The following is a 25,462-nucleotide window of genomic DNA, read 5'->3' as shown; positions in this document are numbered from 1 at the left end:
CGGGTCCTTTGGTTTCTCCAGTGGGTCATTTGCTACGGGGCGATAATTTCCATTGCTAAGGCATCGCGATCGGGATCAATCATGCGAAAGCCGCTGGCTCTGTCCCCGCAAACAACGCGGAAGCCACAGTGGAGGCGGGCGGTTGCGAGGGGAAGACAACCGGTCCAGTGGGGGAAGAGGAAAGAGGGGCTGGCTTGAATGCGCACTAACAATCATGTGCAGAGGTCGCACGTCAAAGTGGTTAGGGTGAGTAAATGTCAAACCTTGACTGGGCCAGACACTCGCGAGTGTTGAGCCCAAAAGGATTCACCTTTCCGCCTCACTTATCAGCTGTTTTTCTTCTCTTCTTCCCAAGGTCCAGGGTTGAGGAAGAGGCAGATAAACCCCCTGGACCGACTGGTCTTGATTTGCTCCAGGCCGCCTGCCAAGATGCCGAAAGATAGCAGAGGAGGGTGGGCGCATAGCAAGGGCCAGCCGGGCCAGGTGCGTGCTGGGAATGGCTTCTTGTGCAATGCGCAGAATTGGGCACAGCACACTGCACACTGCGCAGCGCGGAATTCCACCTGATCACGGGCACTGCGAATTAATATTGCGCTATGCAGGACAGGCTGGGCAGCACAACAGGAGAGTCGGGCAGCCCCAGCTGGGGCTTCGTGTGGTCGCGGTCGCGTTTGTGACGGGCGCCATCAGTGGCTGGGACACGCCGTCCCCGGTCTGGCACGTTGCCAGACTTGCCCAGTAGCGGCACTGTAGCCCAAGCTCAGCGCCTATTTCCCCGGTCCGCGCCCAGGTTGCAAGGCTGCAGGGGCAGCGAAGCGCAGCAATCGTGGTTAGCGCGGTAAAGGGGGAAGGAAGTTGGGGATGTCCAGGGGTGGCTAGCGCCCTCCGGCTCGTCTGGCAGTCTGGCTTGGTCTGTAAGCGCCGTGGCCCTGATGCGATGGGGCTGCCCATTGGTCTCGCTGGCTGTGCTGCCCTGATCCTTCAGAGCGGATCCGCACCAAGACTCGCAAGAACCAAGGAGAGAGGCTCCGCCGAGCCCGGGCCCGACAATGCCCTGGGCTGAAGCGGTGGAAGCGAAGCAAACTAGCGGACCAGGAGCTGATAGCCCGATCCATTTCGCTAGAACGTGTTTACGCCAGGGGTGCTGAGTGCTCGGGAGCGTGGCACCTCGTGGATGATAGTGGCGCTGGCTGGTGGTGCTGGTGGAACGCGGAAGACCCAACTGCACCCATTGAAAGAGGCGTGCATCCCCACGAGGAAAGCTCCAGAGCATCTTCCTCCATCTCACACATCTCAAACTGGCTTGTACGTGTGGTCTATGACAGAGATCTGCACTACCGCGTCGGGCCAGTCGTAGTCTTCCTCACACGTCTCGCCATCGCTGTTCGAGTGACACAAGCCAACCACAGAGCGAGGGACGAGAGATAGATCGTGCAGCCAACACCGTCGCCGTCCGCCTCTTACACTGTACCCATCCATGATCCGGTCTTCTCCGCCCGGCGCTCGCAATGCGTCCGTGGCAACGACCCTCACCGCCCTAGACACATCGGGTGCCAGCTTTCCGGGCTTTCCCACGAGGAGCTTCGTCTCGTTTCCCGTCAGCGCAAGCCCCGACACCGAGACACAGCCGCCAACCCCGGCCGACGAGCATGCTGGCTACCCGGAGACGTACCCCGACAGGGCCGCGGCCTTTTTTCCGGACACGCCCAGTTCGACCGTGGTCGAGTTTGGTGACATTGTCAAGCGCCCGGTGCGCTCGGCAGCCGACGCCGTCGAGCACGTCATCCGCGCGTACCACAGCTCCCGGTCTCGTTCTCGCTCCCAGTCTCAGACGAGCCACCAGAGCGTCCATGACTCCAGCCGGGCCAGCACGCCCACGGGGAGAAGGACGCCCACGGGCAGGCGGGCGCCATCGAGTCAGAGGTCGCCGTCTTCGCAGCGCCCGACGCCGCCGCAGAAGAGCAAGGCTATGAACGAGAGAGTCAACAGGTTCCTCCATTCTGTGGTCCCGAACCCCGTCCCCGTTACCGTCCCCGCCCCGTTGACAACGGGCGCGAGCTGCTTGAAGAGAACCGCAGCCTGCATCAACGCGTGTCAGCTCTGCAGGGGAGCGAACAGGAGCTCCTCAAGGAGAACCAGAACCTGGCCCAACAGCTGGCCACCCAGAAGCAGCACCATGAGACACGGCGCCGGCAGTGGAAGAATGACCTCTTGCAAAAGGAGCACATGTTCGAGGCCCGCCTCAGGGGCTTGGAAGAGCAGATTGCCGAAAAGGAGAGGGAGCTGATGCATCTATCGGCCGCCCAGTCCCACAACCCGTCGCCCGCCCTAGCTCTGGCCGACCATGACATCGTCTCGTGGTTCTCGGCGAGGACCACTGCCTGGCACGGCTGGGCTCGGGACTTTGCCCACCCCGACCCAGACCGCGTCCGGTCCGCCCTCCATCCCAAGCAGCTGGCCGAGCTGTGCGAGGGAGTCAAGGGCTTCGTACGCCTCACCGACGACGGCAGGCTGCCTGAGGAGCTGCTGGCCAGCGCAGGCGACGCGGCCGGCAGGACGACACAGGTGCTCCTCCACGGCCTGCTCGCCAACTTCGTCGTCACCGAGACGCTGCAGTCGCCCTTCTGGGTCTTTGACGCCCTGTCCACAAGCGGCCTCGAGCTCGAGAGTCCCTCCATGCCGCGCGGCAGCCCCATGTCGCCTGTGGGATTCCGCATGGACCTGGCAATGTGGAACAACGTCGCTCCCGTCCGGTCCGCCCGCCTCCCCCAGCCGAAAACCCCACGCATGGCACCAGAACCCTTCAGCCCTCGCCGACTGCCACCGCTGGTCACCTCGATGAAGCCGGCCAGCCCCCTCAACCTTACCAAAGTAGGCCTGCCGGGCCCCTCGTCGAACCAAGGCCTGCCTGCGAAGGCCGACATTGAGAACTTGCACTTGCTGCTGTCCCATGGTATGTTGATTTCCCTGCCTTTCTCTGCCTCCCTGTCTGGTCCGCTAACGGCCCCGCCACCTGGGTACTAGTCCAACAAAGCCAGTCAAACACGAACAGCTGGCGGGCGCAGCTGATGCAGATCCTGTCCGAGGGCGGGCTGAGCGTGGAGCCAGAGAACGCCATCGGCGAGGGCCGGCGTGTGCTGGCCGAGGCACGCCAGAACTACGCGCGCAAGCTGAAAGACCGCTTCCTCAGTGGTGCGGCGCGGTTCCTATTGCGGGAGCAGAACCAGCAGGAGCAGGAGCAGAAAACCGAGGCTACCACCGGCAACAACAACAACAGCATCGAGAAGCTCGAGCGCCACCTCGTCAACGAGTTCGACGCGGCCCTGCGCTTCTCGTGCCGCGTGTGGTCGCGCCACGACCCGCTGCGCCTGCGCGGGCTCTCGGACCTCGCTGCCGCCGCCTTCACGTCGTCCAACGACGCCATGGACCTCTGCCAGGCCCAGGCCGACGCGCTGGCCCTCGCCCGCGCCCAGGCCGGCGACCAGACGCCGCGGACCTTTTCCGTCCGCAACGGCCACGAGGGCCATTCGGTCGTGGTCGTGCTGCAGCCCGCCGTCGACACCATCGTCACTGCCCCCGAGAACGGCGGTCAGGGCCAGCGCGACGTCCCCAGGATGTGGTCCAAGGCCCGCGTCTTCGTCGCCCCGCCGCGCCTCGTCATGCCCGCCCCCGCTTGCGTAGCTGACCTGACCTCGCCGGCTCCTGTCACCGCCGTGCTGATCGGGTCGCGCCAGTCCAAGGTCCCGCTGTCGGCGGCGCCCGTGACCGCTGTGCTCGCCGGCCCCTTGTCGCGCATCCCGCTCTCTGCCGCGCCCGTCACCGCTGTGCTCGCCGGCCCGCTGTCGAGGATCCCCCTCTCCGCGGTACCCATGACTGCCGTGCTGGCTAGCTCGCAGCCGCGATTCCCGCTGCCCCCGGTCCTTGTGGAGGAAAAGGAGGAGAAGGAGCCGGCGGCTGCAGTTATGTCAGCAACACCGCCGATCTCGGAAGTGGCAGAGGGGCTTCTGCCCGCGGCGTCTTTCACCGACCCGTCCAGCCCTGCGCCCGCGAGACAGTTCTCCAAGCCGCCGCCCATCGAGATCCTGGAAATGCTGCCGAAGCTATCGTACGCGGGGTCGCCTATCTTCTTCAAGGTCACGTCGCCCGAGGACCAGGCCGAAGGTCTCTGACGCGCCGTTCCTGTTCATTGTGTCTTGCATTGCGAGGGGGAAAGGGGGATGAGGTGTCAAAACATGGGTGGCTAGGAATTTGTTTGTGCTCGTGTGTTTTTGAAGTCCGGTTCTTATTTAGTGATTTATGCGCGGTGTTCTGGGGCATGGTTGCAGACGAGCAGGAAAAGGCGTCTTTGCTTCTTTTGCTGATGTTTAGGGTTCAAGCTAGAAAACATACGAGAGTCATAGTAATCGCGAGACGGGACAGATTTGAGTGCCTTAATAAATAGTTGGTAAATACGATTGCTATTCGCTTGTTTATACCACACATCGACTTGGTTGACTTCAGCATTATTTGTTGACATAGTAGGGCATTTACCTTTTATATTTTCAACCTTGCAAACATTAAAATGGTAGGCGAATTGTATTAGTGGTGTAAGATACGCTTGTTCTTGTTACGATAATTTTCGGTATCTAGGGACTCGGACACTGGCGGGCATTATGGCCTAAAGAAGGCAGCTATATAACAATATATAGGGGTATCGTATCGCCAAAACCGGTAACTAGAAGAAATCACAAACATGGAACCAAGAAATTAATCCCCAAAAGTCGTTGTCTAAAAGTCGTTGCCCAAAAGTCGTTGCCTAAAAGTCATTGTCCCTGAATCGATAGAATATGCGGAGCCTTGAGCCTCGCGTGTTTTAAAACCAACTCCTACTAGCATAACAAACAAGGGAAAAAGAGACCAGAGTCTAGAAAGAAAAAAATGAAAGCAAATACCGCACCAAAAGACGTCCGAGGCTACGTATGTTATATGAGAATTGAGCTTTTGGTCCCGCCGCGGTCGAAAGGCACTGTCAGTGCCTGGACACGAACGAGTCCACATCATACGTTGAAGGTTTGCGACTGCCTCGGCCCGGTTCTGTCAAAGGCACTGCCCGAATGGATAATGTACTAAGAGCTGCCACCCGATCGTGAATGGACACTGCGCGCAACCTCTGATACCATATCACCGCGCTGGCCATCCTCGTCCGTTGGATAGGTCTCGCTGCCTCCGTCCTCCGGCCTGACTGTCCTGTTGTTGTCATCGTCATATCGAGAGTCCAAACTTCCCAGAATCATCTTATAAATGTTTCCAGTTGCAGGCTCGTGGTCGATAATATCTCTGTCAAGGAAAGGACGCAGTTTAGAATTTGTGTGCATTTTGCTAGGCCGGACTTGAGGACGGAGGCTCAAGGGTGTGGACACTTACGGAAGCTGTTCGCCATTCATCGTGCTGAGTTCTTTATCCATCCAATTCAGTATCTCGATCGCCTTCGGGTCGTCTCCAAACCGCACGAACTGGATACTGAGCCCCCGGCTTCCGAGTTGCTCCTTTAGGGGGACCTTGTCTTGCCACTTTTCGAGAGCACGGATGATCTCGTTCGCCACGGTCTCTTTTTTACTGATCCCGGGCCAGACCCCATCGGTCAAAATGATCAGGGTGAGCTTCTTCTTCTCCTTCTTCGCATGCTTCCTGCCCCACTGCTCCAGGATCTCTGCTAGACTTTCTCGGATATCTTCCTGGTCAAGCTGATTTGACGAGGTAGTAGATGTTGTTTCGGTCTGCATGATGAACGGGCTGCCTGGCGGAAGAGCTGAAGGGGTAGACGCACACGGAGATCTGCCTGGACGAGATCTTGGCTTGGGCTTCATCCGGCTCATTGCCTCAACGAACTGTTTTGGCTCGTGAAAGCTACCGACTGGTGCGCGGGATGACGTGAAGTAAAGCTCCATACCATCGTCGTCCTGCCCGTAGAGAAATGCCACAAGTACAGAGACGAGATCCATGGCCCAGAGCCAATACTCGTCCATGCTTGACCCATTGTCAATCAAGAAGGCCTGAATCGTTATTAGCTATCAGACTTTCCCCATGTATTGGGCAAGACATTTACAATGTCCCTTTTCTTAAAGTAAACGTCAAACTTGTCAAATCTGTGCTCCTCGGAGATAACATGATGCGGGCTTAAGGGATCAGCAGTTGTCCCCTCAGCCTCTTGTATAACTGTTGCCCCTGGCCGTTCGACACTGGCGTCGACTTGTCTCGGGACCGATGGAGACGGCGTGCCGACCGTCGGCCTTCTCTTCTTGGAAGAAAACCAGGAACCAGCCGTAGTTTTAAGAAGAGATAGGCTGGAGCGGTCAGATCCGCCGGTCTTCTTCGGAAGAGATGGCTGTTCTGAAATGAACAAACCATCAGCAGGTGATGGAGAAACTAGGGTCCGGAGTGATATGGAACTGGAAACGGGCGTGTGAGACTCGTGGAAATAGTCGGGCAACTCAAGCGCGCCCGGTCTCCAGCCAACGTCATCCAAGAGCTTTCGAGCGCTTGAGTAGTTGGCATATGATATGTCAGAAGGGATCTGTGTTTTGCGAGGGTCGTCTATGGGTTGGAGGTGTGCATCTCGAAAGGTGCTGCTCGACCCGCGATGTAGCGGCATGCCAGCAGGTATGGTTGTTCCGCGTCGAAGTCGCAAATCATCAATAGAGGACTGATCCCAAATGAGCTCGCGACGATATTCGCTGGAGTAAGTCAAGTCTTCGACCAACCGGCCAAGAGGCTCCTTAGTAGCATCTATGAATGCTTGGGATTTGTACTTGTCTCTCCAAGGCTCGTCCCCGCGTGTTGTGAGTCGCTCTCTAACGGCTGCGGCTTCGACTTCCTGCTCCCGATCGACGGCGTCTTGGAAGTATGCTGGTGGCTTGTACCCGCGACCAGAGTTTATCTCTTCCGCAACCTTTGACTTGGCTTCGGTGAGGATGGCCTTAATCATTGTGGCCAGCTGCGATGCATCAAGACGCTTCGCTGGATCGCCTTGCAGCATATAGTCCTCAACCATATCCAAGATTTTGGCCGTCACAAGATCGGATGACCGGAGAGCGTGCCTCAGGTGTTTATGCCAGTCACTGACCGTCTTGGACATCTCATTTCCATCGTGAAAACAGTCTGATGCCGGGAATTCCTTCGTCGACGCAACGCTAGAGACGCTTTGGTAACTGCCCAAGGGAGTTGAATTCTGGGACGTGTCATCTCCAAGTTGAAGTGATCTTCGAACGTGTTTGAACAACTCGACGCCGCGATGACCCAGGATGACCCATGTGGCAGCTTCTGAGAAGACGCAGCCAAGCGACCAGACGTCAAAGCGCTGGCTGATTAGGGTCTTTTCGTTTTGGGAGAGCTCTGGTGCTCCTAGTTATTGGGTAAGCCAATGTCGTAAGAAACACCGCAACAGACAAGACAAACCGTAGCTAGTTGTGCCTCCCTTGAATTCAATGACAGGAACTCCGTCCTGGAGCTTTGCCTTGTCCTTCAAGACGAAGGTGGCATAGCCGGGGTCTGCAATCTTCCACTCCCGTTGGTGGCCGCTTTTGCAGTAAAGTATGTTTCCAGGCTTGATATCACAGTGCCAGCTATATATGCAAACGTGGTTAGAAACGACACAACGACCAGACAAAGGCAGGCATAGAGATTACCCCAACCAGTTATCCTTGCCGTCAACCAAATCGTGGATCTTGCTCAGAGCAAGGATGATGCTACTTAGAGCTTCCCAAAACTTTACGATGCCATCGGCTGTGTGCTGAGGGGGATAAAGCAGAAAGAATTCCTCGAGGTCGTAAACGCCCCATTCCTTCCGGAACACAAACATTGTCAGCCAGGGCTCATGAATCGAGAGGAAAAAGGTGGATATTTGGGAAATAGGATGCCAGGTTCTTGTGTTTAGTTCACTAACCAGAAGAAGGTGGTATTCGTTCTCTCGGGGAGAAGAAGACCGAGAGTATATCCAATCACCAAAGCATTGGACAATGCCATCTTGGTTCTCAAGAGCACGATACGCAAGGGTTTCGTTATGGTAGGAAGCTTTATGGCCGAGAACCTTGAGTGCAAACTGATGGACCTAGGAAGTATTAGAGAGAGTTCCGGGGTGGAAGCAAGCACATAGACTTACCTGGCCAAGTAGATTACCGTCAGAGTCGTATGTGTTGTATGGTTTACCACGAAGCTTGGCCGCCAGACTCTGCGGGATGCACTCGCAGGGGACCTCCACAATGTAGATGGTTCCAGAACCGCCCTGTTTGCGCATTACCTTCTTTGTTATAGGCAATATCGTCTCCTTAAACATGTAAATGCGGTTGTGAGGTTGGTGGAAGGCCTTTTGGGTGCAGAACTGCCATTGGAGGTCCCAAAAATGCTTAGCGGCTTTAGTTTCTCCTAGCCCAAGGTGGAAAAAGATATTTTCCAGTTCCGACTGAGCAATTGGTAGGTGCTTGTCGACTTTGTCTTGCTCAAAGAAGCGATGAATGTATTTTCCCAGGTCGTGGGTTGCGGCATCTTTGTTGCCGACGAGCAACAGCACGGCAAACGTCCGAAGCCAGCACTTCTCGTCCTCTTTCCTCATTCGCGGCAGGAGAGGGCTCAAGGACCACCTGGTCGAGCCGGCCCAGAAGGGATTCCCATAGACAGCCTTCAGAACGCGCTCGGCGTTGGTAGGCTGGTTCTGAGGATCGTTACCGGGCGAGGCGCGTAGCCAGTCGGCGACACGGCTGCAGAGGACGAATTCCCGGTCATCGATCTGCGATGTTCGTCGCGCATTGTCGATCTGGACAAAGAACTCATCTAGGGCATTGGACGGTACACTTGAAGCTGCGCGGGAACTGGAGAGGCGGACTCGGCGATCACCCGAAGTGCTGTATGGCGAAGAAGGGCGTTCTGGCTGGGATTGGGGTGGTTGGGACTCAGTCGGGAGCGCAAGGCGATCCATTCCGTCTGGTGCACGTTACCGCCGCGCGAGGCTGCAGAGTTCGGACGGGGACGACTTGAGGGGCAGATGGCGGGCTTTGCTCTGGCGGCTGGAGGGACCAGTTTCGAGACGGCCTTTCGTCGGCTGGCATTGCTGGGGCTGATAGACCACGCACGCGCAGTGATCTGAGTAAGGTCAAAGTCTCATTGTTGCTATCATCGCAACTAAAGTCGTTCGATCGCAAGCTTCAATTGGTTGGATGAAAGATGGCGGGGGGACTGCAGGGAGTGGTGGGGTTGCACGTTTGCCCACCTCGATCGACCTACCTTGTGGGCTACGGAAGGTAAGGTAAGGCAAGGTACAGTACCTTAGGTGGTAAGGAAGGTACGGAGTACTCCGTACGGGATGGACAGTATACTGCGTAAGGTACCGTTACATCAGATACTTGGGCTTGGGACCATACCTCAGGAAATGAATGGGGCCCCGCTTCTATCCCTCAATTACCCACCCACCTCGACCAGCATATTGAACGGCACAGTGCCTCCATTACTGTATTGTTCGTACGACCCGGAATATCCGTACATTCTCTCGCTAATTCTTATAGTTAGGCGGGGACACGATTCTCAACCCTAGCTAACGTACCTCTATGTTCAGAAACATGGCCGTCGAGCTTGGGTCGACATTAAAAGCGTGGCGCTTGACTTCCCGTCTCCCGAAGGTCTCCCGTATAGTTAGGGTTCGATCTATTCTCCATCTCAATGATTGGTAATACCGCCGGGCTGTTCATTAAAGAGCCGATACTGCTTGGCATTAGCGATCTGGTCCGCTCTTTGCCGCACCGGTCCGCTGTGGAGACAATGGGCACCCGACGGTTCGGATAAACGTCCACAGAGGCTCGATTAAGGTTCTCGGGCTATTTCCAACTACACCTAGATTCCTAGGGATTACGTCTACATATAAAATTATTGCTTGATTGTTGGAGAGCTCGGAAGGATTGCTCTAATTAGTTCAGAACACTTGGGATGCTTTGTGATGAATTCCCTGTTTGACGGCTACCTTCGTGTATGGCATCATCCCCGCCATCTCCATCACGAATATCGCACTGTATGTAATTCGTAAACACATACATTTTCAGCCGCATACAGTCTGGAGGAGCGAGTTGCAATGGTCCCGTGGCCTTGGCGCTCTTGTCCGCCGCCGGCCGCCCACAGCACACCCCACCTTCGTCTGGTCGCCGAAGCAGGCAGCTGAGGCTATGCGATAAATCGTGCAGGGAAATAGTAAAGAGCACACAAGATGCCACAATCAAGTTTGGCAAACCTCATCTGTTTCTCGACACGTCCCCCACTGCTTTCGTCTGTGCCCTGTTCCCACGTGTTTGTTTCTGGTACGCCCAAGTACGCATTTTGCAATCATCTCGATGCCTTTGTTTCGCAAGATCTTCTCGGGGGGCTCCTCCCACGGCTCGCCTCCGCAGGCTGGAGCCTCGTGGAACTCATTGGAAAGCACACCCACTACAAGCTCGCTTCCAAACCCTTCCCCAACGAGTTCTCTCCTGCCCGCCACAACGACCGAGCCACCAACAAAGACGACGGTGACCGCTGAAGCTCTCACAAGCCCTACATTTCTACCGTCCGGTTCCATCTCACCTCCAGAATCTCCACCAGCGACCGAGACGCCGCACGCCTTAGAGCCCGTTACCGAAGCCCAAACGTCTGGCTCTGGTCAAACCCCTGGCCAGTATGCGACTCGTACCTTAGCCAATGTATCCCCCCGACCACCTACGGCTGGGGGATTCAATCCGTGGTACCCTCCGAAACCACGAGTGGGGTCTGAGAGATCGACGAAATCCGAGTTGAGCGCATTCAGTGGCTCGCCGGTTAGCTCGCGTTCCAACACGGCGTCGACCGCGGCCACCAGCATATCCTCAACCGCGACGAGCATACGAAAGCTGACGACGAGGGCCACTGCTGGGTTAGACTTGCGTAAAGAAGCCCGGCAGAATCGGCACCCGAAGAAGGCCACTTGCGAACAGACATTCAGCACGTATTGCCTTGAATGGGGAGCATTGCGCGAATGGCTCCATCGTCGTTTTGAGGGTTACGACTTTGACGAAAACGAACTAAGAGTCCCGGTGAGCAAGCCCATAGCTTGGAGTGTTAGCGAGAACTCATGGTCCCAATTAACGCATCGGATCGCGTGCTTATCCTCTAGAACGTCGAGCACGATTCTTACAAGTTCAACACGCCCGAGCCACTGACCGCTGTACGGACGAACCCTTCATCCTCGTAGCCACATTCCTTCAGTCGGATTGCTAACAAGCGCGGCAGAAGGATAAGGCCGACATACACAAACTCCGATGGGATTATGACTCAAGCAAAGAATGAGAAGAGATGGAGCCATATTCCAATTCTTATTGTTGTGGCTTGCCCTGATTTGGGCCACCTGGTGTTGACCTGGGGTCCCGGCGTGACGTTTTTCCTCGATTCGAGGATTTCCCAGTTGGTTAGAGGGTGGCTTTTCCGTTGCTTGTTGCAGCGGTTGGGTGGGATTCCAGCAGAACCCGTATTCAACAGCCGTACCCAAACTGTCCGCTAGCTATAGCCGTCTGTAATTATTCGATATATTTATTGATCGTATTCGCATTTGTTGCACTGACACAACTCGGTTTTCTCTTAACGGAGATGGTGGTATGTGCTATACAATGCAGTTCGGCGGAGTCGATGACCCTCGCGTGGACGATACCTAAGGGACTGGACATTTCAGCCCAGGAGGGCGACGCTTGATATTTAGGCACTTTCATGCCCGACATTGCGGGGCAACAGCGCCAAAGTTCGGTGGCCGCCCAGGCTGGTGCAACTACATCGCCCCCAGGCCCGATTGGCGCCACGCGGGAGGTGTTTTAGACCCAAGGTACCTTAGTATCCCCCCTCCCGGGACCCGAATCAACCGTGTCGGGCGTAAATTTCAGGCACACTGTGGCTGGGCAGATTCTCCGACACGGCATTAAAACATACCGGTTCCCGTTTAGGCAATCGTCGAATGTTCCCTGGTCATCCTTCCCAAGATCAACACGCAATAATTCCAAGGGCAACACAAACTTCCGGCACACAGATCAACCCGACTGCATCGCCATCACGTCAAAAAATACCAGGGGCGCGCCACTGATTCATGGCAATCGTCGGCGATACGCAAAAGTTCAGCGAGTCCTGCCAAAAAGCGGACAAGTATCCGCTGAATCTGGTTCTGCAGGGAGCCAGCACTGGGAGCCTTCTCGCGCAGAGAGCCTTTCTCCGCGAAAATGCTGGCGACCTATTTCTCCAAAAGAGTACGGATGACCCTAGCAAAAGAAAGTTCTCACCGCCTTTGCCAAGATCTCGCCGCTTCAGGCCTTACCCACTATAATTATAGCGCCTTCCATTGATCTGCTCCTACATACTCATTTTACCACTTTACAGCACTGTTTCCCACCTACTTTACAGCCCTGTTTCCCACTTTACAGCACTATTTCCCACTTCCTTTATAGTACTGTTTTTTACCTACTTTGTGTCACGACCAGGGCAAGGCATTGAGGTGAACTCAGTCCATTGGGTGCTATCGACGAAGATTCTAAACTGAGGAAGGAAATAAGGAAAAGTCCACCAACGCGTCGCGTGCTCGCGAATAAGTTTTCATCTATCAGTGGGGTAGGTGGGGCCTCGAGGCGGCTTCTGATAGGCCCGGGGTTCTGGGCGGCTCTGGCTGCTTGAGGGCCAGTTTGGTGGACGGGTCCTCACACTTTGTAATACTACTTAAAAGATTCAACTAACTTATAGTATTTTATTCTTCCTATCTATCTAAATTTCGGTTTCCTCAATCCAAACATCCTCTTCTAATTCGGAATCTTCCATCAGATTATCTGAATCAGTACCTTCTAAACCCTCTTCTTCCTCCTCTAGAACCTCTATAATTGTATTGATCTCACGGCTCTTTAAATAACTGGGCCGCCCCTCCTTGTATTCGTTGCCTCCTTCGCAACGGATAACTTCATTAACGTGGTATTGGATTCGCTGGATCCACTCCTGTATCTTCTGCTGAGGCATCTCCTTCCAGGCCTTCTTCCATGCAATTTCCGCCTGCTTCCGACTTTGTGGTGCACCTTTCTGTTACAATCTGGACAACAGGTCCACGGAGCTAGGCCCGGCCTAGGATTGTGGGGGTCTGGACGGCAGGTAGGAGATGACAGGAGACAAGGAGTATCGTGCACAGATTGCGAAAGACAGGCTTTCAACACACAACCAATGTATGCTTAACCAGATGCATTGATAGCTGCAGAACCGTTCTCCAGAGAGAGCGTGCTGCCAGCTCCTATATAGAACTATGAGCAACCAATCAGAGTTCCTGCCTTACATGCTCAGTCGTGCTCAGTCCTAGACGCACTGATCCCCACTGAGCTCCCTGCTCAGTGCGCTCAGTGGGTCTCGGCACTGATCCTACTGAGCTCAGCCATGCTCAGTGCACCTTGGCAATGGCCCCACTGAGCACTCCCTAATTGGATGCACCTTCTCTTAGCGAGAGCCCCACCCTAAGTGCCGTTCCAGCCAATCCGCAGCGGGCGGGCAACGCCCTCTGCACCTTTGAACCAGGATCGTAACACTTTCTTTGTGGTCTGCCTCTTTAGATAGAACCATGTAGGCTCAATCATATTAAGGCCTAGCGAATTTAGAACCCAAAGAAGGCGTAAAACGTGTACAGTAGAGTATACTACGCCTTGCGCATGGTGAGCATGTGCTGGAGCGCGATCTTCCTGTACAAGGGCCTGAGGGCCACACCTCTGCGCAAATGGAATTAACTTAGGAATCGTAACCAGTTTTTAGTAACGATACCAGTCAATTCCAGTCCCTTTGCCGCGTGTTAATTTCCCCGTTTTCTTTGTCCATTTCCATTGCGGAATTCGCCCTGGAGTGCGACGGTCGATTCTTAAACGAGACATTTGGATAGTAAGCTCCATTCAGCTTTCATGATCGGCTCTAACACAGCATTCATCCGCTCCAAATCTTCATCAGCCAACTTCCTATCAGCAGGAGTCTCTGCCTTCCAAATATGGTATGGCCCCTTCTGGTTATGAGAAAAACAACCCCAGAACATGAATTCCGAATAGCCTTTCCACCGTTCGCGGATACAAGTCTTCAAGTGCCGCTCCTCTGACTTTCTCCAAACCCGATAACCACCACGGCGAAAACCCAATACAACAAAAGTCTCATCAGACCAAATCACGTATTTCCAATCCTCCAAAGTCCAATCTTTATGGGCTATGCACCATTCCAAACGCTCCTTTTTCATCTTCGCTGTAAGCCCTGGCTTACGCGTGGGCTTTGTTTTGCGCATGCCAGCTTTCCGAAGGATACGCCAGGCCGTCATAGTGGAGATCCGGTTGCCTGAATCCGAGGCAATTTGAGCAGAGGTTAACTCGCGCCCATAACGGCTTTTGCGTACCTTATCAAGCACCTCTTCTTTAAAGGCCTCTTGCTTCTGTGGCCGGCCGGATTTGGGGGAATTCGCAACATATGAATCTTGGATCCGGAGTTTGCTAGGCTCAAATCCGCGTTCGATAGCACGGTCAAGTAGCTTGTTGAGGGCCCTCGCTTTAATGCCAGTCAGCTTCTCAATATCTTCATTTTTCCACCCGAGGGCTTGTAAAGTAAGGGCTTGAACACGAGATGCAATGTCGGAATATGGCATTTTGTTTAATGATAGCCAAAAGGATGATGTTACAAGAAAGAGGGGAAATTCTGGGCTTTTGGGTTAGATATTATTTACACCATATTGCTGCCCAACGTGTTGCGTCCTTCCGAATTAGGGCCTGATTACATATGCTATGGCCCCCTATAATGGACTCTGCCAGCAGAATTGGTATCAGGGCGGTGAGAACTTTCTTTTGGTAGGGTCATCCGTACTGTGCCCTTACTCGAATTCCGGGGGGAGAAGAGCATCAAGAATTCAGGTCAGGCTCCATCAATTCTCCATTCCCTTAACTCACATTTTGACGGCAACGTTTCGCCCTTCTCTTTTGGCACAGGCTGCCTTCACCTCTCATCTTGACGGCGCTGTGGAACGCGACTGACATGGCAGGGGAATAACCCCGAGAAAATGCAGTCACAGCAAAGATACTCAGGTCTGATGAGGACTTCAAAGACCAGTTCTCCGACCTCACAAACAGGCAGCAATCTACCACGCGATGCAGATTTGTGTATGTCAATCCCACGTTGATGTTTAAGAACCATCGTTTAATTCCTTAGAATATTTTGCTTATTATGAGTCCGGTCTTTAGATTCTTGCAGGCGGCCAGCAGTCAAGCAAAGTTGGACGTGCGTCTCGCTCACGCCAAGCGCATTTCACCTGCTTCCAGGTGATGCCGGCGTATATAGATTTTGTGTCTGTCTTCGCTGTCAAAAGGGCGGACGAGGAAGACATTTCCGACATCCGCTTTAGTAGCTTCCGGGAGCACGTGAGCCTCTCTGATGAGATGCGTGGGCTGAATTTGCCACAGCTCGGTCTCTCTGGGCGCGGCTATCAGCTTAGCTACAATTTGAAGAGCGTTGCCAACACGGCAAAGGAGTAACCAGCTAGGTGGACCGTTGTAAGAGACAACAGAGAACAGTGGAGCTGGTCAATCCGTCAAGCCGTGTTTCACCATCAGTTCGACATAGAACACGGCACGACACTTTGGATCTTGACAACGGCAAGGAACTATCCCCAGACGCGAGTCGAACAGCTTACTGGTCAGACGCATAATCATGCCAAAAGTATCGATGACGAGACCGACTTGCTCGAGCCAAGACCTCAAGATCGCGACTTCTCTACTATAGAGGCTAGCTTCCGGGCAAGCCTCGCAGTTCATTTAGTCCTAGCACAGTACGCAAGCGAATATTGGGGAGGCTACCTTCGGTGGCTAGAGGTAATGATCGAGAAAATGGTAAGTACTATCGTTTATATTTTTTGTCTAAGCAAGATTTTAGTGAATTCTTATCGTCGCGTATGGCTAGCGAACCTCTAAACGTTGCTGACTTTTTCAACCCTGAGTAGAGCGGATCTGCTCTGACCATGACCAAGTATAATCCAGACATGTTCAAACTGACCGCTGTTCAAATCACCGAAGATAAGATCAACAAGGCGGTGCTGACGCTGAACGCCAACGCCCGTGTGCTGGAGGCCTTAGACAGCTTCTACAGACTTCTCTTGGATCATCCAGAGTTTCAAGCCAACCCTCGGTACAAAGGCTACATTGACCACTTTTCGATGCAGCTGCGTGGCTATGTCTACGACACGAGCATGTTCTCGGAGCGGGCGCAAACCCTGGGCAAGATTGTTGGGGACCGCAAGAATCTGGTAAGCTACTTGAAACCAATCTCTATTCTATGAATACAGAGAACGACCGACCACAGACGAAAGTCAGAGTGTGAACTTAGCTATATTGAAAGATTAGCTGCCTGCCTACTAGAGAGACGTACTGATTCCAAGAAATTAAATAGGTCCAACAACGTCTACAAGCCCGGGCGACCGACCGCGTCGAAAAGCTTACGTTGCAGCAGCACATGGAAGCAAAATTATGCGTGTCATCGCAGTCATGACGCTGATCTATCTACCCGCGACTTTCGTTTCGGTACCCCTCCCCCCCCAGCCAAAATATATTATCATTAAATAAGAGGCAAATGGGGGTATGCAAATATCACCACTAGTACTGTACAAAATTAACCAATCGCCGCTTTCAAACATAACAGACCTTCTTTAGCACAGATATAGTCAAGTACCAGAGCGGTGGCGGAAGCGGCGGCTCGTCCGAACCCAACGACAGATCGTCGTCCGACAACGGGAACGACAGCACGTCGTTTTCAGGCCTCGCGCTGGCGCGCTGGTTTGAAGTCACTGTCCCCCTGACCGTCCTCACCTTTGGCGTCGCGATATGGTGGTACTACTTCTGGGAGCCCCGGAATGCGCGACTACGGGCCTGGTGGAGAGGGGAGGATCGTCCAAAAGACCCCGAGAAGATGATTTGAGACTTGGTGAGAAGTTTCGATCGGTTGTGATTTTCTTGATTTCTTTGCCTTGTTTTCGAGCATCTCATAGCGCTGGTTTTCTTGGCTATTGGCCGAATTGTATTTATTTGTTGTATCAAAGGCTTTGGGGCAGAACTGTAACGAGAGGATCTAGGAGGGGGGTGTCGAAATGGGGAAGCAAGTTACAATAATTGGGAAGCGGCTTAGCAGTTTTTAGGGTAGAATGCTGGAACGTGGTTCAGACTCGGTAGACTGTGGTATCTGAAATTACTCGCCGCAGACGGTATATGTATGCTCATATCGCCCTAAAACAATTTCGAAGACTAAAGTTAAACCTAACTTGCAAAAATTGAATCTGTTGAAGTTCAAACACACCCCCTCTTTGTGGCTCATTCGAGCAACCATCTCGGCCTGTGTAGCGTTAACCCTCTTCAATAGTAACACGCAGCAAAACACGAAAACTATCGAGGTGGCTTTCATTTCTCACTCTTCATCAGTGCAGAGCCAGTAGCTTCCAGGCAGGCGTGTAAGCACTATGATCTGGGTTGCCAGAATTTCCTTATGGAGTATCTCCATTTGGCATCATCTCCTTAGGCCAAGATTCGAGAGTGACAAATGGGCACATGACAAGAAGGTGTGCGCTTCCAGGGCCGGTGGTGAAATTACAAAAGAGATGGTGGCTCTCCACGCCGGTGCCAGTGACTGCGAGTGGCTGTGCTGCAAGCTAAACGAAGCACGTTGTTTGTTCCCAAATCATTACTATGGCCAACAAATAAGTATGAAAAACAGTTTGTGGCTAGCTGTGGTTGTGGTTGCGGTAGTCGTTGTCCTGCTTGGGCTGGCTTTTAACGGCGATCCCCGCAGTGGTCTTGCCCAGGGAGGCTTTACCAACCCATTCAATATTGACCCGGCTACCAACGAGCGCAGCTATCCAGCCATCACTTCTTATGCAGCCGCTACGGCAAGGAGGAACCTGGAGGTTGTCACTGGAGCATTGGGGATAGTAAGTTGCTAGAAAGCCTCAGTATCTCGACTCTCATCCACAACCCCAACGTGGGCGAGAACTTGCGACACATTATGCAGCCGCTCAAGTGTGTATTCTTCCTCTTTATACCCGCCACCGCGCTGCCGAGACCACGGTTAGCGTGAAAATTGTTAGACTAACTCGCAATCCTAGATTTGAAGTCCAACCGGAAATCACCACGAGCGACGACTTTGCTAACCCGGCCGTGCTCCAAGCCGCCATGGACGAGTATGTGGCGACACGCTCCGGCCCACTCACGGTAGTCAGCGTGAGCTCAGCGTTGCTCTCACTCCCACAGGTCGGCGGGTCCTACTCGGCCCTGCGCGAGAACCCAGAGAGCCAAGCGTTCGAGGCCGAGCGGCCCGAGTTCGCGGCGCAGTACGCACTGCTCTGCGAGGGCCTGGACGTTCAACGACACGGCGACCCAGGAGATCTCGCTGGCGGGGGGGATCTCACCGCAGCTATCGGCAGATAGCGCGCGCGTGTTTACGAGTCCGGAGACAGACACAACTACTACACGCTGCTACGGTGTCAAGGGGCTGCGGGTGGTGACTGTATTGCTTGTAGGAAGTCTAGCTATCTAGGCTACGGCGGAATATCTATATAAAGGTGATGGTCTAGAGTAATGGATCCCATAGATCCACTTATGCCTCGGCCGCATTCGCGGCCCGGGCTGTTACGGCACGGCCGAACTATGGTCCGTGGTACCGCAACCATATCCCAGCTGCAGGTACCGAGGCTGGTGATGCACTCTAAAACCTGACCGGTAATTCTTTCCCGAACCATCTCCCCCTAGACTGGGACCCACGTGACTTCTACACGTAATTATATGAAGGGTACTTCGCTACTCCCATGTCCGACCGGTACGACGTGCAAACCCTCTCCGACACGCTTTTTCGAAGATTGCGCTACTCCTCTTAGTGGCAGCCCTTTTTCAATAGTACCCTCCATCCGAGTGGCACGCTCTTCTCATCATGTCAAGCCCCGCTCCCATCATCCCAGAGAGTACCGTATTACGGTCTTGGACGCAACGCCTTCGACTATGCAGGAGGGAGTGTTCCCGAAGGAGGTTTACAAACTCGAATTCGAGAACTTGGCCGGCCTACACGGACGCCGGTTGCAGTTCCTGAACGAGGCACGGCCGAGGGCCCGTTATATGTGGTGGACCTTCCTCAGCGCCATTACCCAGCTGACCTGGAAGGTGGGGTCGGTTGCAAGCCCCAACTCGTTAGTACAGAAAGAAGTCCTCAAGGGGACAAGGTAATGGGGCACTTACGGAAGATACGTGAAGAAGAATATGCTCCTCGGCTTCATCAACGAGATTGGACACGACATCAGCAATATCGCTGAGTCCATCATGGAACACGCCATTGAGGAGGAGAGAGGACCTGCCAATCCGGGGCCAGAGCAGCCAGGGCTGGCCATCGTCGCGGACCAAGTCGTCCGCCGGACACAAGAATATGATGGCTTTGACTATGAGGCTGAGCTGGAGGAGGATGAGGGTAAAAGAGAAGATGACTAAAGGGGTGGTCACTGTGCTGAATCGGCGCGGTGGTGGCGGGCATGGCTGGGACGTATTTGCTCTTGTGCCCTAGATTTTGCCGCCTTTCAGGACCTTCCAGTTCTTCTCGTTTTGGAGCGGGCGATACAGAATTAGTTGCATTTGATTATGTACCAACCCCTATCTCGCAGGTTCTTGCATTGCCACACAGAATGCCTATCTAACGGGTCGGTAAGAGTTCTCCTATAGACCTCGAAATTTGGTGAAAACCACCATCTTACATAGCAAAACTACTAACAACACTTGACTAGCACTTGGTACCTCCCCTTACGGTCTCTGATTCTCCTTCATAGTCATACCTGGCGTTGCGGGAGTAATCGGTCCTGTGGCTAATGCACCGGCCCCCTTCGGCGTGGTTAAGATTGGCGACACAGGCCGCCGAGTCTCGGTTGCCGAGCTTTTAAGATTGACGGTTAACACCATCTGGGGGCCCTCGCCGCTACAACAGCACATCTTCAGTTTCTGTTGGATTCACCAGAGTACCGGTACTATAATCAACAGGGCGTGACTGCACGCCGAAAAACTGGTGGTTCAAGTGATGGATTGTAGATGTATATATTCTTCTTCTGGCTTTCTGGCAGTGCCAGGAAGCCGCCCCTTTTTATACTGCTATTGTGGTGGCGAAGTAGGTGGCGAAGCAGGTCGCGAAGTAGGTGTAAGTGAAGGCAGGTAAGACTGATCAAGGTGGTTACAATGAAGGTACTGAAGAGAGCGAGTAATGACTGGTATTGGTAAGAGACTTTAACCTGGCCCCCGCAAAGAGAGGGGCGAGGGCCACTGCTTATATACATGACATGACAGAGTGCAGGGCGGGCCATGACAAAGGAGTGAGGTCTTGGCCCGCTCGGTACGCGTGTGAGTTGGTCGTGTGTGGGTTGGTGTGACGGCGCCAGCTCACAGCACCCACTACCACTGCGCTAGAACCCCCAAAAGGATGCCAGAATTGCAAGTCGTCGACTTGCAACCTGTAGTGGGTTATAGTGTGCTACGGCCGTTGCGCGCCGTGACATTTGGGACTCTTTCCTTACAGTAGGCTCCAAATCCTTTGCCTAGCTCCTTCGAGGCCCACATTCCAACAGTTTCTCTTTATCTAACGTATCTGTTGGAATATGTCAAGCAGAAGGGCCTCGAAGGTTCTAGATAGAGACTTCGCCACCCACTTCGCCACCACAATAGTAGTATAAGAAGGGGCTTTCTGGCACTGTCAGAAAGCTAGAGAGAACACACACATCTACAATCCATCACTTGAACCACCAGCTTTCGGCGTACAGTTACGCCCTGTTGATTCCAGTACCGGTACCCTGGTGAATCCAACAGTATCCTAGCCCGAACCTGGTATCAAATTAGCACTACAGTTAGTTAACAAAAGTCTGACCCAAAGCCTTATTACACCAATAACTCTAACTTTCCTACTATAATATCTCCTCTACCTTAACTCTAAGAATTATCTAAAAATATGTAAGTAAAGGCAGGTACGCCTGATCAAGGTGGTCACGATGAAGGTACTGAAGAGAGTGAGCAATGACTAGTATTGGTAAGAGACTTCAACCTGGCCCTCGCAAAGGAAGGGGCGAGGGCCACTGCTTATATACATGACAGAGTGCAGGGCAGGGCGGGCGAGAGGTCATGACAAAGGAGTGAGGTCTTGGCCCGCTCAGTACGCGTGTGAGTTGATCGTGTGTGTGGGTTGGGGCTCTTTCCTTACAATCTCGTACGCCGCGGTTATTATTGTGAGGGCCTGGTCCTCCAGGCCTCCCAGACGCTCTGACTAATCAGACGCCAGTTGGGTGGATCCACCCGACCAGCCAGAGCCCCACCTTGAGACGCCCTGGAAGAATCTCGCGAGGGGAGGCTTTTGAGCTTCTTTTCCCTTTTCCCTTTAGTTTAGAATCTTCGTCTATAGCGCCCAATAGAGGAGTTCCGCCCTCATTCCAAGCCGGCCGTGACAATTATCTCACGCATTATTGGAATCGCATTGGTGGCGAGCTAGGAGACCTTGATTTGCTTATACTCGTACCCTATGACGTGAATGAACTGCCCCTCGGAAACGCCGTCTCGGAAGCAGAAGACATGCTGTGGGAGCCTTGACTTGGTGGGGCACCCATTCAGTGGCCGCCTCGTATTAAGCCGCCGGCGCCTAGACATAGCCGACCCTGCCAGTCGTGAGGAGGGTGTTATGGATGTTCCGCAACATGTCGACCTTTGCGTTGAATATCTGGCCGCCCGGGACCTCCACGAGAAAACGGTCATTATCCTTGCCCTTTGGCCCCTGTCTCGGGATCACGTCGATATCCCCGACGATGACGAGACCGCACCGCTGGCGGGATAGGAGAACCGTCAGCCGGTTCTCATTTGCCATAAACCCCGGACCAGAGGCCTGCGACGTGCCCATTACCACAAATACGATGTCGCTCTCCTGGCCCTGGTATCCATCCACTGTGGACACTGGGGCCATCGCCGACAGGGCACTAAACTCCGGTTCCCTGAGACCCCGCTCGATCAACGCCACGTTGGACGAGTATGGCGCTAATATGACAATGCGCCTGGCACCCACACCCGTCTGGACGAAGTCTTGGGCTAGTTTCAAGGCCGCCTTAACCTGCGTGGCCGACCGCCGGGAGCCGGTCAAGGCGTCTACCTCGACCACGGAGCCGGAAACGTGGACGAAGAAAGGGGAGAGCCGCCCGGTCGGCGAGGCGCGGGCGCGAGGGAGCGTGCCGAGGAGGAACTTCTCCAGGTCGTGGCCGATGTCGAACTTATCAAGGCCGACGGCGCACGAGGGCGCGTATGTAAAGTCGGCCGACGGGTAGGCCTCCTTGGCGACCATGTCGAAGAGCCCCTCGGCCATCCGGAGCTGCTGCGTGAGACGGTACACGGGCATCCCGGCGGCGTGCAGCACATCGAGATGGGAGATGGCGGCATCTTCGGCCAGCCGGTGGATGACGTGGCCCGAGCTGTCCTTCTCGCCCGCCGACCCGACGAAGGGCGGCAGCTGCATCGGGTCGCCCCCGAGCAGGCAGGGGAGTAGCGTATTTCCCCAGAGGGATACCGAGTCACAGCGGTTCATATTTGCCGCTTCGTCAATGCTAACGCCCTTGGCCAGTTTCGTCTTGAAGCTGCGGTACTCTACGACCTTATCGGCGGCGGCGAGTGTCGTACAGAGGAGGTCTGCCCGCGCGAGGATCTTGCGCATTAGTTCGAGGGTGGCGGTCTTCGCCGCCATGAGGTCGTGCCCTTCACTCTGGAACTCTTCCAGGGCTTTTCCCCCGACTACGACCCGCCGTAGCTCGTGTAGGACACCAGGGTTGGCCGTGATCTCAGCCTGGAGGTCGCCGATGATTTTCGCCTCATGGGCCCTAGTGCTCCGGACTGTAGGCGATCCGAGGACGACGAGCGTCCAGAACGCAAGCGACAGGTGTAGGCGCCAGTTGGACGCCTTGCCCAGCTGCTGCCGGCAGTAATCCTCGCCCCCGGCTAGTCGGGCGAGTAGGCAGGACACCGCCGCGAGCTCCTCCCGGATAACATAACCCCGGATTACGAGCGCATACCGGGTATGGCGGTTGCTGGGCTGCCGCTCGTTATGACGATCCGTCACGGTCGTCGATACGCGGTCTAGGCACTCCGCGAATTTAGAGGTGGCGACGTGCGACGGCGCCGAGTATAGGACCTGTCCTAGGGACCGCTGCATACCCAACGTAGCCACGGAGAGCGCGGTTGTATTGCCGAAACCAGGACCCTATATAAGATATAAGGTTAGTACGAGTTACGCAAAGAAGTTGGAATAGGCTAGGAGGGGGACAGAAACGTACCGCAGTAATGATGCCCAGCCCGAGGACGCGCTTAGATAAATACTGGTTGAACCGAGTTCGGTCTAACGGCAGGGCCTCCTCCAATAGGGCGTCTATCCGGTCAACGTCTATCGACAAGAAGCTGACGACCGGTAACGCCCGGACGCGGGACGTTAGGCCGAGTCCAGCCATGAGCTCTACCAGGTCGGCCGTATTCTGAGCTGGCCATGTCATCCAATCGTAGAACCCGTTCCCCCTCAATAATGCGCTGTGTAGGGCCATACGAGAGCGAAGCTCGTCGTACTTAGCCACCCTCTCCGTCAGCGAGAGGTCCGAGACGTAACCCCAGGCGATAGGGTTGGTTGGCGGGGCGTGAGGGAGGAACTAGCAAGCGGCGTTGACGCGCTGCTCGACCTCCGCTAGGCCAGCGTCAAATTCGAGCGCAGCGTGATTCTAATTCGCCGCGCTCGACTTGAGCGCCCGGTTGGCCTGGTCGCGGCTGCCAAACACCGCGAGGGTCTGCGCCTCCCCAGAGTCCGCCATTGGCGTATCCCTACGAACCGTCGTCAGGACGAGCTCGTGTGCCGCGGTGGGGTGCGACGCGAGGGCCCCGTGATTGCCTAGGTGACTAAGGATTGTGCATTCCCTGAGCCGGGTTAGCAGGATGTAGGAGGGAGGGGTTAACACGACCTTGACTTACCACCGCTTCGAGCTTCTGCCCTCGTTGTCTGACGACGGGTATAGGTGGAGGTACACCTTCTCGCCTTTTACCAGCCGGCGCCAGGCGGCATTGTGGGCGGTCCGCCACTCGGCGGTTGGCGGCACGACCACGTAGAAGGACCTGGCTTCGGCTCCGTGCTCGATGGTGGTGGTGGGTACGAAATAAACCCGCCACTTGGTAGCCAGGATTTCCCGGGCCGCCTCGTGGAGCCAGAATACATCCTGGATACAGGACTGCGTGACGACGGCGACTTGCGAGTTCTCGTCATCGTACCTAGTTAAAACCTGGAGCGTTAGCGATGCTCTAATCAATATAGGAATAGTCGGAAAGCAAGAGAGTCGACTTACACGCAGGCATGTCGGAACTGCGGACCCTTGTGCTGCGCATACAGCGCCCGCAAGCGATCGAGCTTCTTGCGGTCGAAGCTATGCTCGGTCCCGTAGGGGTACTCGAACGGGGCCTGTAGCGTCTGCCATTGGTGGGTCAAGGTGTTTGGGGCTTGATGGACGACCAAGGTAAACTCTTTGGACGTGAGGATGTCCAAGAGCGTGGTGTCACCGACAATGGGAGCGTTATCGTTGACCCACCGGTCGACCTTGGGGTCCTGGGTATTCCGGAATGGCGTGCCAAACCCCGTGATAGTCGCATCGGCGTCGGCAGCAATGGTGACCGACAAAGCCGCAAGACCGTTGTGGTTCATCTCGGGGAATATGCTCAACATCAAGTCCGAGGGCCTTTCGATGGTCCACTTGATAGCTTCGCCGCGAGGGAACTTTATCCGGACCTAGTGGCTCCGAGCAGGCTCGTATCTCCCGCCAGGTTTATCTATAACGATTAGTAAATATATCATGGAGAGTGTAGCCTCGTCGGCGGCGTGGGAGTGAATTACGGAGAAACTGGAAGCTAAATCCAGTCCGCTCGTTTTCCTCCTGATCCATAGGGATCTCGAGAATCAATCCCCTCCAGGGATGGGTATCGGGAGACCTCGATACGTAGAGGCGGCACTTAATAGGAGCATCGACGCGTAAGTTTGGGCCACAGGCAAAGAGGGCGCCGATATCGGAACAGAATAGGGCGCAGTCCCGTGAGTAAGTCCTGTATAGGACTGCCGATCCCTTCTTGGGCCCTGGCTAGAAACGGGGGGCGGTAGTAAGTATCAAGTGCAATAGCCATTCGGCCGGGGAGTGGAAGAGGCAGGGTAGGATATAGACTTACCTTATTTGTAGCCATGGCCGGCACGGCGGATGATTCCGCCTTTTCTTAGATATGCAAAAAAAGCGAGGCGACTAAGGTGCGAAGCGACCTCGGTCGAATGATGCAAGCTCTAGAAAGAGCGAGCAAGGCGACCAAGGTGCGAGGCGACCGAGACCGAATAATGCAAGCTCACGGAAGAGTAGGTTTAA

The 25,462-nt window shown here is 54.6% G+C and overlaps 10 protein-coding genes across 10 annotated transcripts; 5 read left to right on the top strand and 5 right to left on the bottom strand.

The window, feature by feature from the left end:
* Positions 1–1,122: 1,122 nt before the first annotated feature.
* On the bottom strand, positions 1,123–2,171 carry B0T26DRAFT_295628 (uncharacterized protein). Its single transcript, XM_060434212.1, has 2 exons — positions 1,673–2,171; positions 1,123–1,581 (listed from the first exon to the last, which is right to left on the bottom strand). The coding sequence occupies exons 1-2, from the start codon at positions 1,997–1,999 to the stop codon at positions 1,294–1,296; spliced, it is 615 nt and encodes a 204-aa protein (XP_060296173.1). The 5' UTR covers positions 2,000–2,171; the 3' UTR covers positions 1,123–1,293.
* On the top strand, positions 1,560–4,472 carry B0T26DRAFT_709764 (uncharacterized protein). Its single transcript, XM_060441943.1, has 4 exons — positions 1,560–1,581; positions 1,673–2,029; positions 2,059–2,953; positions 3,025–4,472. Exons 2-4 carry the CDS (start codon positions 1,970–1,972, stop codon positions 4,167–4,169), a joined length of 2,100 nt encoding a protein of 699 aa, XP_060296172.1. The 5' UTR covers positions 1,560–1,581; positions 1,673–1,969; the 3' UTR covers positions 4,170–4,472.
* A 411-nt stretch (positions 4,473–4,883) lies between these two features.
* B0T26DRAFT_295573 (uncharacterized protein) lies at positions 4,884–7,249 on the bottom strand. Its single transcript, XM_060434210.1, has 3 exons — positions 6,095–7,249; positions 5,404–6,032; positions 4,884–5,316 (listed from the first exon to the last, which is right to left on the bottom strand). The coding sequence occupies exons 1-3, from the start codon at positions 7,112–7,114 to the stop codon at positions 5,106–5,108; spliced, it is 1,860 nt and encodes a 619-aa protein (XP_060296171.1). The 5' UTR covers positions 7,115–7,249; the 3' UTR covers positions 4,884–5,105.
* A 111-nt stretch (positions 7,250–7,360) lies between these two features.
* B0T26DRAFT_295585 (uncharacterized protein) lies at positions 7,361–9,218 on the bottom strand. The gene is made up of 4 exons (XM_060434211.1): positions 8,138–9,218; positions 7,922–8,086; positions 7,435–7,819; positions 7,361–7,380 (listed from the first exon to the last, which is right to left on the bottom strand). Exons 1-3 carry the CDS (start codon positions 8,948–8,950, stop codon positions 7,661–7,663), a joined length of 1,137 nt encoding a protein of 378 aa, XP_060296170.1. The 5' UTR covers positions 8,951–9,218; the 3' UTR covers positions 7,361–7,380; positions 7,435–7,660.
* Positions 9,219–9,866: 648 nt separating this feature from the next.
* Positions 9,867–11,801, top strand: B0T26DRAFT_709758 (uncharacterized protein). The gene is made up of 3 exons (XM_060441942.1): positions 9,867–11,063; positions 11,144–11,194; positions 11,260–11,801. Exons 1-3 carry the CDS (start codon positions 10,350–10,352, stop codon positions 11,314–11,316), a joined length of 822 nt encoding a protein of 273 aa, XP_060296169.1. The 5' UTR covers positions 9,867–10,349; the 3' UTR covers positions 11,317–11,801.
* Positions 11,802–15,146: 3,345 nt separating this feature from the next.
* B0T26DRAFT_802525 (uncharacterized protein) lies at positions 15,147–17,137 on the top strand (the record flags this gene model as incomplete). Its single annotated transcript, XM_060447053.1, has 7 exons — positions 15,147–15,158; positions 15,240–15,276; positions 15,337–15,416; positions 15,459–15,526; positions 15,656–15,884; positions 15,995–16,297; positions 16,690–17,137. 7 exons carry the CDS (start codon positions 15,147–15,149, stop codon positions 16,963–16,965), a joined length of 1,005 nt encoding a protein of 334 aa, XP_060296168.1. The 3' UTR covers positions 16,966–17,137.
* Positions 17,138–17,743: 606 nt separating this feature from the next.
* Positions 17,744–18,464, top strand: B0T26DRAFT_751449 (uncharacterized protein; the record flags this gene model as incomplete). The annotated part of the gene is made up of 3 exons (XM_060445376.1): positions 17,744–17,968; positions 18,049–18,056; positions 18,143–18,464. The coding sequence occupies 3 exons, from the start codon at positions 17,744–17,746 to the stop codon at positions 18,462–18,464; spliced, it is 555 nt and encodes a 184-aa protein (XP_060296167.1).
* Positions 18,465–19,031: 567 nt separating this feature from the next.
* On the top strand, positions 19,032–19,511 carry B0T26DRAFT_751448 (uncharacterized protein; the record flags this gene model as incomplete). The annotated part of the gene is made up of 2 exons (XM_060445375.1): positions 19,032–19,195; positions 19,271–19,511. The coding sequence occupies 2 exons, from the start codon at positions 19,032–19,034 to the stop codon at positions 19,509–19,511; spliced, it is 405 nt and encodes a 134-aa protein (XP_060296166.1).
* A 1,993-nt stretch (positions 19,512–21,504) lies between these two features.
* On the bottom strand, positions 21,505–24,086 carry B0T26DRAFT_295441 (P-loop containing nucleoside triphosphate hydrolase protein). Its single transcript, XM_060434209.1, has 3 exons — positions 24,039–24,086; positions 23,360–23,984; positions 21,505–23,286 (listed from the first exon to the last, which is right to left on the bottom strand). Exons 2-3 carry the CDS (start codon positions 23,618–23,620, stop codon positions 21,688–21,690), a joined length of 1,860 nt encoding a protein of 619 aa, XP_060296165.1. The 5' UTR covers positions 23,621–23,984; positions 24,039–24,086; the 3' UTR covers positions 21,505–21,687.
* B0T26DRAFT_295410 (uncharacterized protein) lies at positions 23,706–24,954 on the bottom strand. Its single transcript, XM_060434208.1, has 4 exons — positions 24,949–24,954; positions 24,407–24,884; positions 24,039–24,332; positions 23,706–23,984 (listed from the first exon to the last, which is right to left on the bottom strand). Exons 2-4 carry the CDS (start codon positions 24,778–24,780, stop codon positions 23,792–23,794), a joined length of 861 nt encoding a protein of 286 aa, XP_060296164.1. The 5' UTR covers positions 24,781–24,884; positions 24,949–24,954; the 3' UTR covers positions 23,706–23,791.
* Between the last annotated feature and the right edge of the window lie 508 nt (positions 24,955–25,462).

The sequence above is a fragment of the Lasiosphaeria miniovina genome (assembly GCF_030549165.1).
Source record: "Lasiosphaeria miniovina strain SMH2392-1A chromosome Unknown B0T26scaffold_4, whole genome shotgun sequence".
In the NCBI taxonomy this organism is placed as follows: domain Eukaryota; kingdom Fungi; phylum Ascomycota; class Sordariomycetes; order Sordariales; family Lasiosphaeriaceae; genus Lasiosphaeria; species Lasiosphaeria miniovina.
This window is presented reverse-complemented; position numbering and strand designations above follow the sequence as displayed.